Consider the following 17,152-nt stretch of genomic DNA (forward strand, 5'->3'; position numbering starts at 1 on the left):
AAAAAAATTTAAAAAAAAAAAGCCTTGTGAGGTTAAATATCTAGCCAAGGGTGGGAAAAGCATGATCTGAACTTGAATCTGCTTTACCTCAATTCTCTAGTATTTTTCTTTATCACGTTGCTATACTATAAGAAAGGAAAAGTTGACAGAGAGAGGGAAAAAAGGTCCCCAAACTGGATGGGAGCAATGAAGAAAGTAAAAATGTGTTATGTAGTGTTGCAGCACTTCACAATAAATATGAGTAAAAATATAAAAGTTAATGGAAATAGGTAGCATGTGTTCAGCACTGATTATATACTGTGACTTGGTGAAATGATTTTAATTCTCATTGTCTCTATTGACAACCTTGCAAGTTAGGTGTCTTGATTACCCATAAAACCAGGCTAAAAAGATACTAAGCAACCATTTTACAATTGGTAAATATTTCATCAGTAAGGATGTGAAAGTTCAGATTCATATTGTCTGGGTCCAGATCCTGCACTGTAATGTTTTAGGATCCATATGGTAGAGGAGCAGTTATTTAGTGGTTATTGGTGACATAGTGTTGCTTAGGGTGTATCGGCTATTTTTCACAGATAACTCTTGGGCAGTAGCATCATCATGAATGCCAGAACATACATCATCAAGTTTGTTAATGGCACTGCAGGGGGGCAGGTGGTACCCAGTTGTGTTGAATGAACTGTACCTTATAAGGGGGGGGACACCTCAATAAACAGCAGGGGAGCGTTAAAATGGCTTTCCAACATAAAGGTCTATAGGAATCAATACCACATATGAACAAAGACACAGGACTTTTATTTGATGGTGTTGTATTTACATTACACATTATGTGCTGCAAGGGCCTGGGTTGTGTTTTATTATGTACCATTTTATCTCTTAGAACTAGCATAGTTTCATGCACAAAGTAAAGACAGAGAATATCTAATGAATGAGTGAATGAATGAATGAATGAATGAAAGAAAGAAAGAAAGAGTAGTGTAACATGGATTTTAAAAGGCTATTGGCTCCTTTAGCCTATATTATTGGAGAAAACAGAAAATCTAGGAAGTGTAAAACAAGGGATATATTAATTCTGTTGTGTCTCTCCTGATCAGACAGTGAGTTCACTGAGTTACTGTTTGGATACTAATTATTCAAAGTGATCCATTACTCAGAGTAATTGAGGTGGTGAATAGAAGAATATGCTGCATTAAATAGCTGGAACTGACATTTTAGTGAGCGGATTTTGTGCATTAAGCAAGGTGCTAAGTACTCTCTATACTTTATATCATTCAGCTCTCAAGGCACCCAAAGCAGCTCTGATTCTATTCTTATCTTAACACAAGGGCAGCTACACTCAGGAAAGTGAGTATACCTGCTTAAGGGCCTCACGGTAGTTTGCACCGTAGTTTGTTAAGTTAGGAGATTCCAACTTTTCCTACTTCACCACCCTCTTATAATTAATAATTAAATAATTGATAATTCAAAAAAAATCTTCTGATGTTCAGTCTGGAGTGAACCTACTGTGGGAATGTTGACAACGTAGCTTAACCCAGCCCTTTTGGGGGATGAAAGGTAGTGGTTCTATAACATTTGAAGTGTCTCAAATAATAAAAGAACTATAATGTCAGAGTGTAGACAAAAATAGCCCATGTGGTCTGAGGACCCAGTGAGTGCACTTGAGACAAAACTTTCTTGCTTCCTCTTGTTTTCCTTTTATTAATATAAAGTAGTGGGCTTAATTATGGTATTTTTATACATATGTGTCATTATATTTAGTTCTGATTTGTCCTCCTCCCCTGACACTTGCCACTCACCTCCTGCCTTTCCCATTCTGGCTGATTTCCTTCCTCGCCCCAGATGGTCTACCCTTCTGTTTTCATGTCACATGTATTCATTATTGCCTCTTTCCTCCTTCCTTCATCTCCTCTTCATGATCTCCTTTCTAATTTTATGACCTATGCATGAGCACACACACACATACATAGAGCTTTCTTATGACTAGGCAGTTAGTGGAGGGTGTAAGGAAGTGAGTTCCCTGTCACCAGAAGGATTTAGACAGAGGCTGAATGGATACCATTAGAGGCAGTAGTGCCATGCAGTTGAGTACTGCACATTGAAAATTAATTTAAGTTGACTACAATTAAAGGATGAGTTCAAATGTTCATTAGACATGTGTAACCTGTAGGTCACAATGAAGACAGTATAAGTGTTTCCACTGTTGAAATGTCAGTTGGGTAGCATCAGTTTGGAGCTATCAGGCAGTATTATGGGACACCCTGTGCCTCTTCCTTCTGAAATTCTGAATATTTCTTATCAGGTATTATTTGAAACTAACTAATTAATATTTTGTCTTTTTGGCAATATTTTCTCATGTTTCTTATCAAGATATACCCTGGCATATGTACTCCATCATCAGTCACTTATGAATAAAATTTTTGGCCATTACAATCATGGCTAACCAAATAGCACATTAAAAAAAAAAACAAAAAAACTCAGGATACACAACTGGAAAGTCATGAAGCCAAAAATATTTCTCCCAGTGCCACTTTTTTTTTTTAAGTTTTCACTTTTATTTCATTTCCTCTTTGTAAATTGGTCATTCCCAATGCAAAAAAATTGATAGCAGATTGTTGGAAATTAATTACCTGTGATATGCCAAAGCCACTTCATAAATGTTAGTGCCAAAGAATCCCCTAGAGATGGAATCTTTAGATTCAAATGAAAATTAGTTGTAATTAATCTAATAGGTTAATTCATTACAATTATTTTTAATCCTTTTGGCAATGAGTTAATTCCCTGATACCCACATTGCTCAAAGCACACTTGATAAGAATGTTCTGGTAATAAACCCTAAACCTCTGGGAGAAAAAAAAATATCCTACTTGTCTTTCCTTTTGGCTGAGTTTCCTCAGAAACATATTTTGGTGGCATTTGTTTCTTGGAGAACAAAGGAACCCCAACAAGGAGATACATAAATATGCCCAGCTCAGATGGGCTGTGCTCACCAGAGAAAGTGAGCACAAGAAGTCCTTTGATTGTGCCTCATTTTCTTTGGAAATATGTCTCACTTCAGACTTAAGAGAATGCCTTTTCTCTTGGAATAAAATGTAATGAAACTGAAAACTGAAGAATCTGGGCCTCTTTCCCTGTGCTAATTATTTCCACTTGATTCGCTTAATCTTGGATGATTATTCAATCATATCTGAAATGAAAAAAAATGATGGGAGTAGAATTTCCATCTCATTTCAAGAGCTCATAAACATTAACAGAATAATCTTGTACATGAAAACAAATACTATCACAATTGGTGGCGCCTTGTTTTTACATATTAGGAAAAGTCCCTGCATTGTTAGGAAAACAGCTCAAATTTCCACATTCAGGAAACTTGTCAAGCTTTGATAGGTGATTTTATTATTGAGGTTTAAAAACTATCACTTGAAACACATATTTCATAATGGGAGGCTGTACAGAAACTACTTAGTTTGTTTACTTGTACCTGGACAGATGAAGAAATTAAGTCCTAAAATAGTTCATTTTAGATAGAATCATTAACACTCAAAGACTCACAGATTGACCTCTGAGCCTCAGAGCTATCTCATATCTCCCTTGTATGTTGAGCATGGCTACAGGTTTATGAGTAGCATGATACAGGCAGCCTTATTAGCTGCTGAGAGCCAGATCAGTACTCTGTGTCCAAAAATCTTATTGACACCTGGAAATGTCTAAAATTGGAACTAGCTGCCAAGATGAAGAAGTCTCCTCTTGGTACAGTATACTTAGCAACAGAGTGGGAAGGACCAATGAGGAGTTGCTGCAATAGAGGCTCTGCTTACAGTAGAGGTTTGGACACAGTGACTTTAAAACCCATTTGGATGCTCCTGATTGTCTCTATAAATTGGAATTTTATTTTCAATAGGTTGTCCACAATTATGCTCTTGTTATTTATGATGGCTCCAAAACCCCATTCTCTCCATAGATTGGACTAAGTGTTCCTCAAAGGTCTATAAGTTAGAGGCTGTGCTTCCTGGAGTGTTCGCTGATCCTCCTTGGAGGTGGTGAAACCTTTTGGAGGAAGACCCAAATGGGAGGTCCTTAGGGCATTGGGGAGGGGATTGAAGGATCCTGGTCCTGGCTTCTGGGTTTTCTGCTTCCTACTTATGAGATGAGTTGTTTGCTCTGCCATTCATTTTTGTTAAAATGTACTGTCATAATGAGGGGCCCAAAGCCATGGACAGGAACCTCTAGAACCAATGACCCAAAAGAAACATTCCTTTTTATTTGGTCCAAGTTGTTATGGTAATGGGAAGCTAGCTACAACACATGACCTTTTGTATGGGGGCATAGCAGGTACCGAAGAGAAACACATTCTCTTTGGTGTTTCTTCTTGGTTCTGGGCATGCCTGAATGAAACCACAGAGCTTTGAATGCTTCCAGATGTTGACTGTGAGCCAAGGAGTCAGGTGTCACCCACATAATTAAGGAGAGAAGCAGGGAAGGGTGTTGATTCAGGTGGCCTTCTCAGCCACAGGAAGCTCAGAAACATAACTTACACCTCAGAGTTTGCCCAACTTCATGGCAGAGGAACACATTTGGGTCATTGATGAAGAGGAGGACAGCAGACTGGTGCTGGCTGCTGACTGGAAAGTGCACAGAAGCTGGGGGAGGGAAGGCACATCATAGCTGGATAAGGACAGCACACTGAGAAGCGCAGGTGTCCAAGGGATCTAAGCATGGCATCAGTAGTCTTTCTATCATGTTTATTTTGTCTGTATGTATGTCTGTCTGTCGTCTATCTATCTATCTATCTATCTATCTATCTATCTATCTATCTATCTATCTATGTATCATCTATCTATCTATTCTATCATGTTTTATATGCATCTTTGAAAACTTCATTGGTGGGATGAAAGGAAGTGATGAATATCTTGTCTCTTCTACACATATCACACACCAGTAGAGAACATCACTTCCTTTAGATAGAGCATTTTGGCTCATGCTCACAGATCCAGTAAGCAGTCAGTGACTGAATGATTTTATATAAATCAATGACACATTGCCCTTTGTTTTTAAAAACCTTGAGACAGATGGTCAGCAAGGCCCTGTGGACTGAATTCATAATGAGAAACAAAGCCCCAATATACAGTCCAATCACAAAAATATGGACAACAGACACCATAACTCTCCTGCTCCCCTTGGGAGAAAGGCTTCAGTCAGAAAGGGAGTCACACACTGAATCTAGAAGGAGTTACGCTGAGAGGGAGTGACAACATACTTCAGAGGATGTTTGCAGACAACAACACAGGCCTTTGTGAAGACTCAGGAGATATGTCTATATGTGGACTATGGAGAGATCACAGGATGGGGGCTACTAGTGATTTGGTCTTTCTAGGGGCCTGGTATATTGAACAATCCATGAAGATACTTATTTCATAAACATGGTAAGGAATCTCTATTTTAGAATAGTCCATCTGAAATGGATAGATTGTAGAAGGAAGAGTGCCTGGAGAAGTTCTCTAAATGGTCCAGCCCCTTCTTGCTTCCTGAACCACCCTCAAGTACAGCCTCATGCAGGTTCTCTCCCCTCAGAGTCCAGGAGTCATTTCAGAGTTAATGTCTATAAGCTGCTAGTTTGTCTGCAACCTGTTCCTTCTTTGTTTCATTCACTATTCCTCAGGCCAAAGCTTTGGGCCCATTCTTGATTCCCTCTTTCCTTCCTACCCCATACCAAGTTCAGTTCCACCTTTAAAGTAGCAACTGACAACTTCTGAACCCAAGGATCAGTAGCACTAGTCTAGACTAGGGTAATAGCCCCTCTGTGAAGGTTACTGTTTATTCCCCATCTTCAGTCAGAACAATCCTTTCACAGTATAAGATACCACTTGCATTCCTGCTACCTCCTTGCCATGCCATACTTACTTCAGAATCAAATACTAAATCTCCCTATGCCTTCTGGTCTTACCCAGCTGAACCCTGGACATTTCTCCAATCATACATCCTACTTGTCTTGCTCCTGCCTGATAGCTGTTCTCAGAACCCACCAGCTTCTTCCTTCTGTGTGAATGCTCTGCCCACATTTCTGGCTTGCTTTCTTTATTCATGTCTATACCCACAAGGGTCTTCCCTCACAGAGGACTTCTCTGATTTTCACACCATAAAAGGCATATGGAAAGCATGCAGATGTGAATGTTATCCAAATAAAATTTGGTGGCCTTCCAAAGATGCGGTAAGGACCAAGGAAAATATCAGGGAAATGATGGAAAGAGAAAGAAGTAGAAGGGAAGACAAGAGGAAGACAACAGGAAGGTATCCTTAGGGAGGGGATATCTCTAGTCAAAATGATCTCAAAGTCAATATGATTGTGTCACTATCTAGAGAATGAGAAGTGAACACTGTGGAGTAGAGTTTATGCTCTGGTACCACTATGTGTGTGTCTAGGATGCAGACTTGAAGAAATGGTGAGTGTCTGGCTTTGTAACATTCATGTTATGGATCAGAATCAAGCCTAATGCCAGACTGGGATGAGTGAAGGATGAAGAAAACTAACCGAGAGTAGTCTGTTATGTTTATTGTCTCTTTTTCAGTTCAAAAATGAACTGAAGTGGGAAATGGTATCAGAATTCACACAGTGGTAAGAAAACTTTGCACTGATACCTGAACAATAGGCTCTTGATTAAATTAAAAGAGTCTTTTTAAGGGAAAAGTGTGAGCCTGAGCTATGTGGTAGGGGACAGACAAGTGATGGGAGTGGGGTCTTTCTTGAGTCAATATGGTGTTAACATCTTAGAGCCTGGCTAGATGCTAACATACCTGAGTCCACTTAGCATTCATTAGCTGTGTGCGTCTCATTATCTCCTCTTCCACACAGAAGCCACTGTAGTGTATACCTCACAGAATTATGAAGAGATCGAGTGTACATTCACTGATCTGCCGTGAAGTTGTTAAGCGTGGTTCATGTTGACTGCATGTATCTAGCCCTTCTCTCGGGGATTTGTACGCATGATGCTCTTTTCTTCCTGACCTGAAATAACTCATCCTGGTCAGATTTTATAGGGTGCTATGATGGCATCTATATCACCAAAGGAAGAGAACAAGTAGGCAATAGAGTGTGGGGGACTGTAGGAGAAGAGGGGGACAGAGGAGAGAAGGGATTTTCATGAAACTTGTTCATACCGCTGTGGGTGCTGGCAAATAAGAGCTACAGCATGGTGCCAGGCTTCTTCCTCAACCCACACTTTCTTCATTTTCAGTGAAACATTGTTTTTTTTTTTGTCATTTGTTTTGTTTTCTTTTGCTCTTTCAATGATTGTATTATGCCCACTCAGATTGTGGGACATACTCTCTTTCCTTAAAGTCAACCTCCTGGGTTGACTTCATTGTGTATCACCTTGATGTGTACTTGACTGAGTGACTGGGAATGACAGCCTAGTCAAGTTGACACATGGCCTTAACCATCACAGCTCATAGAGAATATAGGCTCTCAAAAGAGAGAGAGAGAGAGAGAGAGAGAGAGAGAGAGAGAGATAAGACTAGAGGTTAAGTTCTCAAAGAGCCAGTTGATGTAAACCTTGTGAAGGCTTCCTCCTGTGGTAAGGTAGATCCCGAACCCCTTACTGAGGGCTGTGAGGCCCTATGTGGCCAGACCCAGTCACCAGTCCTCTTCTTCAGACCTTATTTCCTTCTTTTCTCCCACATCATACCCATCTCCAGTCACACTGGCCTCTGTAGGTCTCTCCTTTTTCACTCTTCCAGAACAATTCCCACCTTCTCTAGAATCTATTTACTTGTTTTTCTGTTTATTAGCTCCTTGCTCTAGAAGGCAAACCCCTCTGTGGGAGTCTTTGTTATGATTGCTACTGTATTTCCAGTTCCTGAAGTATCACCTGACATATGGTTAAGAACTAAGAAAGGTTGCTTAGTGATTGAAAGAAAAAGCTAAAGAAGGCTCACGGTTTGCTAGAGAGTACAGCTGAGAGGAACAAAGCCAGGGGTACCATTCACATTATCCATGCAGCACAGAAGCCCTTTAAAATTTGGAAGAATTGATACTCAGTGGTTCATATCCCACTTTTCAGCAAAGACTCTGTAAGGGACAAATTCTTAACTCTTTTTTCTGAGAGCAGGCATTAAGTGAGACTGAAATGTTTAACCTTCTTCCTGTGAAGCAATGTGCACCTAAATTGTTTTTAGGTGAACCTCATGCTGCTATCTATCTTTGTGAATGTTGAAGAGACCATCATGTACATATATAGAGAACTTAAGACTCTTTTTTAATATATTTCATTTATTTATTTGAAAGAGAGAGAGAGTCAGATAGAGACAAAGAGACAGAGAGAGAGAGAAAGAGAGAGAGAGAGAGAGAGAGAGAGAGAGAGCGCCACCGCAAACAAACTACTGATGCATGTACCACCTTTTGCATCTGGTTTACATGGGTACTGGGGAATTGAACCTAGGTTCTTAGGCTTCACAGGCAAGTACCTTAACTTGCCATCTCTTCACCACTTAAGAATCTTTTTATTGTAACAGATGTGTATGATTCCAAGATCATGGCCACTTTCTAGTGGATATAACACCAATATCTTACAGAGTAGTCAGCTAGTATTTGATAAGATACAAAGCACAACACAGGTCTCCCTCTATTTGCACAGTCTGCAAATCCACTGATTTGCAAACACCCTTATTATTTATCTATATCTTCTCCCAGTGGCCTTTCCAGAACACCACTAATTAGAGGCCTTTAATCTATGCTTCAGAAAGATTTTTTGTTTGTTTGGTTTTCAGGTAGGATCTCACTCAGGCTGACCTGGAATTCACTGTGTAGTCTCAGGGTGGCCTCAAACTCTTACCTCGGCCTCCAAAGTGCTGGGATTAAAAATGTGCGCCACCACACCCGGCAGATTTTTTTCTTTTAACTACAGCTGATCAGAGAAGATAAAGTGATATTATTTCAACTTCTACATGAAAGAATGTCATATTTATCAGCTCCATTTCCACAATTCATTTGCTCTCTCCTTTGCAAGAAAAACCTTAGCTTTCCTTATTAGGAGTGCTAGAGACCAGTGGATCTTAACAGAACACTGGGTAGACAAATATAATCACCAGTTAGGAACTTGGGAATGCCCTGCAGGTAGTTCTAATGCACTCCAAGCTTGAGAACTGCATCTGCACACCGTCCTGCCATTGAAAAAAAAAATGTCCCTCTATCTTAAAATATTCCTAGAAAGTATGAAGATATCATTGAGATACAAGTTAAGAGATGGTTTTGTGTTAATTGTGGAGTTTCTTGTTCTGATATAAAACCAGATTATATTGAAAACACCCATCCTGGAGAGTGCTATGTATGCCTGCCTCACTCATTTTAACCTGGATGATTCTTTCTTGGTCTAATGATCTGTAAGGGACACAAAATTTCCATCTCAGGCCTGTATATCTTTGCATATATGGCTATCTTCTGGAAATTCTGCATAAGGTTCTCAGTGCTTGTTCAATTTAAGAAGCACTTTCTAGAACCATGCCTAATCCCAGAGAAAACCAAATTAACTTTCACCACAAAGTTGTATGGAATCACACTGTTGGAAAAGATGAAAACTTGTTGAAGCTAAGAAAGAATTGCCTGCCTTTGACGCCAGGATTAGCCATGGCCATGAAATTCCTTGGAAAGATCTCACTGGTACTGATAACTGTAAAACCCTAGAGAAGTGGGTAATAGAAAGCAGAGAAGCATTTCTGTCTGCCCTTAGTGGAACATGTGGACCCCAGATCACATTGTAATGATGGAAGATAAATTAAAAGTGATCACCAGAACTCATTCTAAGCCTTGATTTTTTTCCAGTTTTCTTAAGCAGCATGTGTTAGGTTAGTACAAAAATAACAAACATACCTTCCAAAGTCCCTGGGAGACTTGGCATTGAAGACAATCCTAGTCAGAATGTCCAGTGTACCAAAGTTGAGTAAATTGTGATTGTCACATGTGCTACCTGAGTTAAATGATCCTTCTCTGTCCTTAGGGCCACTTGACCACTTACATATTTTTAGACTAATGCCTGGACATAGATTTGGCTGTTTAGGAAGCTTTATTGAGAATCAAGAAGTACTGCCTTCTAAATATAAAAAGTGGGATGTATTAATCCATTTTCTACTGCTATGTCAAAATTCCTTTGGCAGGGCACTTTATAAGAAAATAGGTTCATTTAGTTCAAAGGTTAAGTCTAAACGGCTTCTTGCCCTTAGACGGGCACCTTGGGCTATAACATGATGGATGGTGTCCTGGGGACACATACTAGACAATCACATGGTAAGACAGAAGGCCAGAGAATATCTCAGTGGTTATAGGCTTACTCTCTTATAACTACTCACTTACTTAGAATTAACTCCTGGTCCTATAGGAACCACTTTAAGCTTTTCATAGAACAATCCCTCCATGACATAGCCAACTCCCCCTGGGCTTCATCTCTAAAAGGCCACTACCTCTAAACCCTGCCACACTGGAACCAAGCTTCTAATGTATGGGGTGTACATAGGAGTATGTGTGTGTGTGTGTGTGTGTGTGTGTGTGTGTATGCACATGCATGCAAGCGTATACACCACATCCAAGTCATAACAATGTGTGTGTCTTTGTTCAGATCAGAGCAAAGTTCATAGTCAGTACCAGTAGTGTTCTGGTAATTTTATCAACCAGCTTGACAGATGAAAAGCCCTCATTATATAATTGCCAGTTTCCAGAGTATAAATATTTTCATCATGACCAATTTTAGATCATTACTTTGACATCATTGGAGGGACCATCTGAAAAAGATGGACACCATTGGCCCTCTTACATGGATATATGCCAGCTGAAGCTCATAACTAGAATGTAGAGTATTTGGAAGATGAAAGAAAGAATTTTTTTAAAATAATGTAAATAACTTCATAATACTTTGCCTGAGAACAAAACAAGTTTTCATACAGTGTTGTATTTCATCTTGGTATTTTGTCTAAGTGTGATACATTTTTCTTTTACATTTTTGAGGCAGAATTTTGTGTTTTGATGTCCTGTACATGAACATCATCCTAATGACTGCCCAATATTGTGGCAACTTAATGTAAGATTATTTACTAGTCCTCATTGTGGAAATGTAAGAGAATTGTCAGATTGTTAGGTAGGGTAGGTCTGATGTAAAGACTTCTGTACATCATTAGAGACATGCATAAATATTTATCTTTTTCCCTTTATATTTTATGATATTTCCTTAAGTCAGATTCTAACGTCTTGTTATTTAAATTTTGGACAATAAAAAATTTCCCTGATGCCATCTAGAAAGTATATTCCAATGTAATTTCCTACTGATAGTATTTAAGAATGGCTTCCCTATAACTTCAATACCACCATTTTTTAAAGTTTTTTGATAATTTAATTAAAAGTCTTAAGACTCTCCTTTTCAAGTGTGCTGGATATTTTCTCAACTGTGTAATGACTCCTCATTCTTCTTTGTAAGCAGCTCCCCAGATGAAATGGCCCCATGGTGTAGCAGTTGCCCTTGCAAGACTTTCAACAGCCTTTCCTCCCCATCTCCTTTACAGCTTCTGTTTCTTCCTCCCTTGGCTCCAGGCTCACCAGTGCTGGCCTTACCACTCTGGACATGTAGGCTCTTCCACTAACAGTTCAGGGTCATATTGCCTACTTCTTCAGGTTCTTTACTAGTGCTATCCCTAAGAGGTTTTTGCCTGATCACTTATCATAAGTTCCACCCATCACTACATCCCTCTGTACCTCACATTTCTCTGTCACATTATCTTTGTCTAATGGTGTGTATGGTTGTTAGAATGTATGGCCCCATAGATTCAGGCATTACTTTTTTTTAATTAAGATTGATCTTGCAACTTGAGTCTCCAGTGGGCATAACTCTGCTAGGGAAGAAAAATGTCACTGGAGGAAGATCTTGTAGTCAACCCTAAGGTATGTTCAGAGAAGTTTGAGAGTTATGTGTCCACATTTGCTGGCTGTTTTGTTGTGTCTCTCTGCCAGGATCTATGGAAGTGAGCCTGCTTCTGCTATTGATGGTGTTCCCCGTGGATTCTGTAAGCTTGAAATAAAATAATTCACCCCATAAGCTGCTTCAGTTCAATCTTTTGTCCAGTAATGTGAAGGTAATAGCAGAAGTAAAAATGGGACCAGGAGTGGGGTTATTTATGTGAAGAATATGACCATGTGGGCTTTGGTCTTTTGAAACTTGTGTGCTGGAGGAATGTGCAAGGACTTGGTACTTTGAAATGGAGATTTGAAACATTGTAATCAAGGCTTGATGGACTATTCTGGTGAGAGTTCAAAAATGTTAAGTACACAGATAATTGTAGCCTGTGAAGGCTTCTCTTCTGAACATTTAAATGGGAAAGAACAAACATTTTAGCACTGGCTGTGTTCTTCTGGCCATTCCCACAGAGTTTAATCAAAGTTGAATTTAAAAGTAATGAACTAGTGTGCTTGGAGACTGGTAAGAAACAGAAAAATATTTGATAAATAAATAAATAAATGTACAGTTTATTATAGGAAAATTAAAGTAAGTTGTTAGAATGTATGGCCCCACAGACTCAGGCATTACTGTTTTTTAATTAAGATTGATCTTGCAACTTGGGTCTCCAGTGGGCATAACTCTGCTAGGGAAGAAGAATGTCTACTGGCACAAAGACTGGTTTTAGATTTCTGAAGCTGCATTTGTTAAGTTGATTGACACTATGAACGTTAGTCCAACTGGTTTGCATTGGGACAATGGAAAAGAAGCCTGAGGGTGAAATCCACCCATGGTTGGCTCAAAGGAGTAAAAATAAAAATTGTTTTGCAAGAGGTAGCTGGCAGGAAGACTAGTAAATAAGTAACATGCTCTTAAAAGTCAAGATTTAATTCCCCCCCTATATTTCCAAATTTGGCTGTACTACTTACCTGGTAATGGTTTTGGAAGTATATAAAATACAGGGAAGCAAGTCATAAAGTGCAGCATGGTTTTGTTTTCTGAAAATGGCCTTGGGAAAAGTAAAGCAGGGTTAAAATCTCTGTGTGGAGAGCCAGTAAAACCATTGTCAAGACTACTGAGATTAGACGTGTGAAACAGAGTTGTTGGATTCCCTGTGTGGAGGCCTAGTAAGGCTGTTGTATGAAGATGAACCTGTTTGAGTCACTGCTGATTCAATAATGAAAAAAAACATGGTTGACATCCCAGTATTAGAGGACAAATAAGCCATTGATGGAGCTATGAAGATGAACAGTGGCTTATAGTATAGGCCCAAAGATGTTTTGGATATTCTAGAACTGGGAAATGGCTGCCAACAAGAGGAGAGGAACTGTAATCCAGAGACTTTTGTCACTATTTATGGATGTTGGGCTTAAACTGCAGGTTTTTGATGTTTACCTGCTGGTTAATAATTACATTAGTCCAATCTGTCCTTGCTATGCCTTTGTAAAATAGAAGGTGTACTCTGTGCCATTATTTGTTGGAAGTAACTTGTGTTTAATTTATCCTGAGATCAAAGTTAAGAAACTATCTTAAATCTCTGAAGAGACTTGGGACTTTATAAATGGTGTTAAAGCAGGTAAAATTTATGGGGACCTGTGAAGTTGAACTTAATGCAGTTTGCATTGTGAGATGATCATGAGTTTCTGGGGGCAAAGACAGAAGTGGTAGTTAGAATGCATGGTCCCATAGATTCACCATTTTTTTTTAAATTAAAATTGAGCTTACAACTTGAGTTTCCAGTGGGAAGAGCCTTGCTGGAAAAGAGGTATGCCACTGGAATCAGAACTTGTATTCTAGCTCTAAGATGTGTTCAGAGCAGTTTGAACTCTGGCTTTGTTTGCTGGCTGTTCAGTCGTGACTTTCTTCTTGGATATATGGAAGTGAGCCATCTTCTTCCTCCATTGATGACATGCCTCCTGGATTGTGTAAGCCTGAAATAAACCCTTTCCCCCATAAACTGCCTTGGGTCAAATGTTTGTCCAGCAACATAAAAGTAACTACAACAGTGTGCACTGTGCAGTAATTGTTTATCATCTCCCTACCCACAGAGCCTAAGGACCATAAAGACTGAAGAATATGGAATGTTTGTCAAGTAATAAAAGTATTCTGGCATTCTATCTGAAGCTGAAAGTTACCTTCATAAAGTACTTTATATGCTGTCTTTAAATACTGAAGATACCCATTTGCAGTATTCTAAAAACCATACTTTAGATTGCTTTAAGTATTATACTTCAACATAATTAGGTTGTTATTTTTATGTGAATAATTTATGCATTGTAATTTTTCATTCAAATTATGTTTACAAAATGCTATTCATAATGAAATTGATAATTTTTTACCTATATTTTGCCAGTTTCATGGTTTGATTTTTTACATGTAATTCTCTAGTATATAAAGAATTATTTTCATTGTATGTGATAAAATGAAGATCTAAATTATTTCTTTGTTCATCTCCCAGCCCTAAGATTTTTTTATTTTTTATAATTAGCAACTTCCATGATTGTAAATATTATCCCATGGTAATTCCCTCCCTCCCCCCACTTTCCCCTTTAAACCTCCACTCTCCATCATATCCCTTCCCCCTCTCAATCAGTCTCTCTTTTCTTCTGGTTTTATTTATTTATTTATTTATCTATTTATTTATTTATTTATTTATTTATTTATTTATTTGAGAGTGACAGGCACAGAGAGAAAGACAGAGGGAGAGAGAGAGAATGGGCACGCCAGGGATTCCAGCCTCTGCAAACGAACTCCAGACGTGTGTGCCCCCTTGTGCATCTGGCTAACGTGGGACCTGGGGAACCGAGACTTGAACTGGGGTCCTTAGGCTTCACAGGCAAGCGCTTAACTGCTATGCCATTTCTCCAGCCCTCAATCAGTCTCTCTTTTATTTTGATGTCCTGATCTTTTCCTCCTATTATATTTTGTATGTAGTGTCAGACACTGTGAGGTCATGGATATCCAGGCCATTTTGTGTCTGGAGGAGCACGTTGTAAGGAGTCCTACCCTTCCTTTGGCTCTTACATTCTTTCTGCCACCTCTTCCGCAATGGACCCTGAGCCTTGGAAGGTGTGATTGAGATATTTGTGTGCTGAGCACTACTCTGTCACTTCTTCTCAGTACCATGGTGCCTTCTGAGTCATCACAAGGTTACTGCCATCTGAATAGAGAAGGTTCTCTAACCAAAAGTGAGAGTAGCATTAGTATATGAGTATGAACATTAAGAGAAGTGCTTACTGGGCAGTTTGGTGAGCATACTATATACGTTTAGTCAGACAGCAACAGATGTTACACCCCTAGGACTCATGACTACCTCTGTTGTAAGTTTTCAGTATCAGGGATATATTCCCTACCATGGAGTGGCCTCCAGTCAAATTAGAGAGTGGTTGGTTTCCCACATAATAGACATGCCACTATTGCGCCAGTTGGCTCATTTGGCCTGGCTGGCCAAATACAAGGCTTTCAGTGTCCACTGTTGGGTATCTTCCCTGGTGATTTATGTCTTTCACATGGAACTGCATGCAGCATGGATTGTTCCCAGCTTTCTGTCAGCTAGTCTACATGGAGGAGGTTTTCAGCCCAGCTTCAGCATGGTTTATCAGTGACCTTGCAGCCCACGTATGGAATCATCAGCAATAGGGTATTACTGTATATTCCTGGTGGGAAACCAAGGGCCTAAGCTATGGTCTGTATGGTTTTGAGGTCATCAGGGACCTCCTTGGCCAAAAACTCACTGGAAGGTATCCCATCCCTGGCACTGAAAATTTTCTAGTAACAATCTATGGCTCCTGAGTGTTCCATTGTCCAAAAAAGTAGGTTACCATATGTTTTATTTATATCTTCTTGGATTTTGATTGGCCCTCCCTCTACCTTTTCTTTACTCAATCTCTTCCCCTGACCTCACTTAGGCCTTTTCACCTCAATTAATCTGTTCTTCTTCTTATGTATGTACAATATCATTCTCTTAAGTTCCCCCCTCCCTTCCTTGTTTTTCATTGTAACTTACAATTGGCTTTTTTTGTTGTTGTTAGTAATACCATACTTTCTTCATTCTCTGTATTTAAATTTTAACTTGACTATTGTCCTTTTATGTAATACTTGTTGGAAATCAAATCTCAATGGATATTTCTTAATTTTCTCCAGGATATTTTTATGTAACTATCTCCAGTTTTTTTAAAAAATACTTTCCAATATGGAATATATCTACTTGGGTTTGTTTTTGTTATCTCTACAAGTAATGATAAGATAGGGAACAAACAAATTGAACTATAATAGGAAGTTGGTTTCACAGAGGTAGAAGTATCAAGGTCTGAGGTCACATCCACCCACCTCTAACCATGTGTTTCCTGAAGTACCTGCCAGGTGTTATGAGAACTATAAAACTGACCCTTAATTGATAATGTGCTGAGCTCGTGTCTCTATTTCACAGGAGCTACTTGTTAAATATTTGTGGATTGAATTGCTAAACCTTAGAGAATATGGCATTTCCAGACAAATATTCAAAGGACCATGTTCTTCTTTCATTTCTCTTCTGTTTTCTTCTTTTAGCTGCGATCTAGCACAGAGCTCCATCCAGATCTACTCACAGACTGCCTCACTGTACAGCCCCTGCAGCCAGCCACTTCCCCCAGAGACCCCACTACGGATGGCACTGTAGGATGCTCTCCTGGGCCAGGGCCTGACCTCTACTCAGGTAAAAATGCAAAGGGAGTAAAATGTGTTCATACTCCTTTAGGAATTGCACTCTGCTTAAAGGGAATGTTGACATCATCCCATGTTCAACTGTATTTGGTTATGTCAGTGGGCTGTGGTTGCTCTCTTCTTCCTGTGATTTCTGAGCTGGGTCTGGCAAAGCAGACTGTTCTCATAAAAAAAAAGTAAAATAATGCATTGGCTCTTTTCTCACTAGACTTTGGCCAGATATCTTAAACTTACTAACTGATTTAGACACAAAGGAAATGTTGACCACTTAATCAGGTAGCAGGCTTCATGTGATTTTTATAGAATGGTCATTGTCATCTGTACATTTTAAATGAAAGCCCAGGTCTCTAAGAAAATTTTCACAACAGTAAGTCAACTTATAGTAATATTTATTTAATGCCTGCCAACCACAGAGGGAGAAGAGGGAAAGGCACTTGAAGCCACCTTCCTTCTGCCTGGGTTTAAATAGTAGGTGACCCTGTACT

General features: G+C 39.2%; 1 protein-coding gene across 4 annotated transcripts in view; it reads left to right on the plus strand.

The window, feature by feature from the left end:
• The window catches only part of Glis3 (GLIS family zinc finger 3), a 492,950-nt gene that overhangs the window by 410,450 nt on the left and 65,348 nt on the right, over positions 1-17,152 (plus strand). For all 4 annotated transcript variants that reach the window (XM_045157705.1, XM_045157712.1, XM_045157721.1 and 1 more), the window contains one exon: positions 16,515-16,659. In XM_045157705.1, the coding sequence (XP_045013640.1) occupies positions 16,515-16,659 (145 nt within the window). The remainder of the gene's footprint in view (positions 1-16,514; positions 16,660-17,152) is intronic.

The sequence above is a fragment of the Jaculus jaculus genome, chromosome 1 (genome assembly GCF_020740685.1).
Source record: "Jaculus jaculus isolate mJacJac1 chromosome 1, mJacJac1.mat.Y.cur, whole genome shotgun sequence".
In the NCBI taxonomy this organism is placed as follows: domain Eukaryota; kingdom Metazoa; phylum Chordata; class Mammalia; order Rodentia; family Dipodidae; genus Jaculus; species Jaculus jaculus.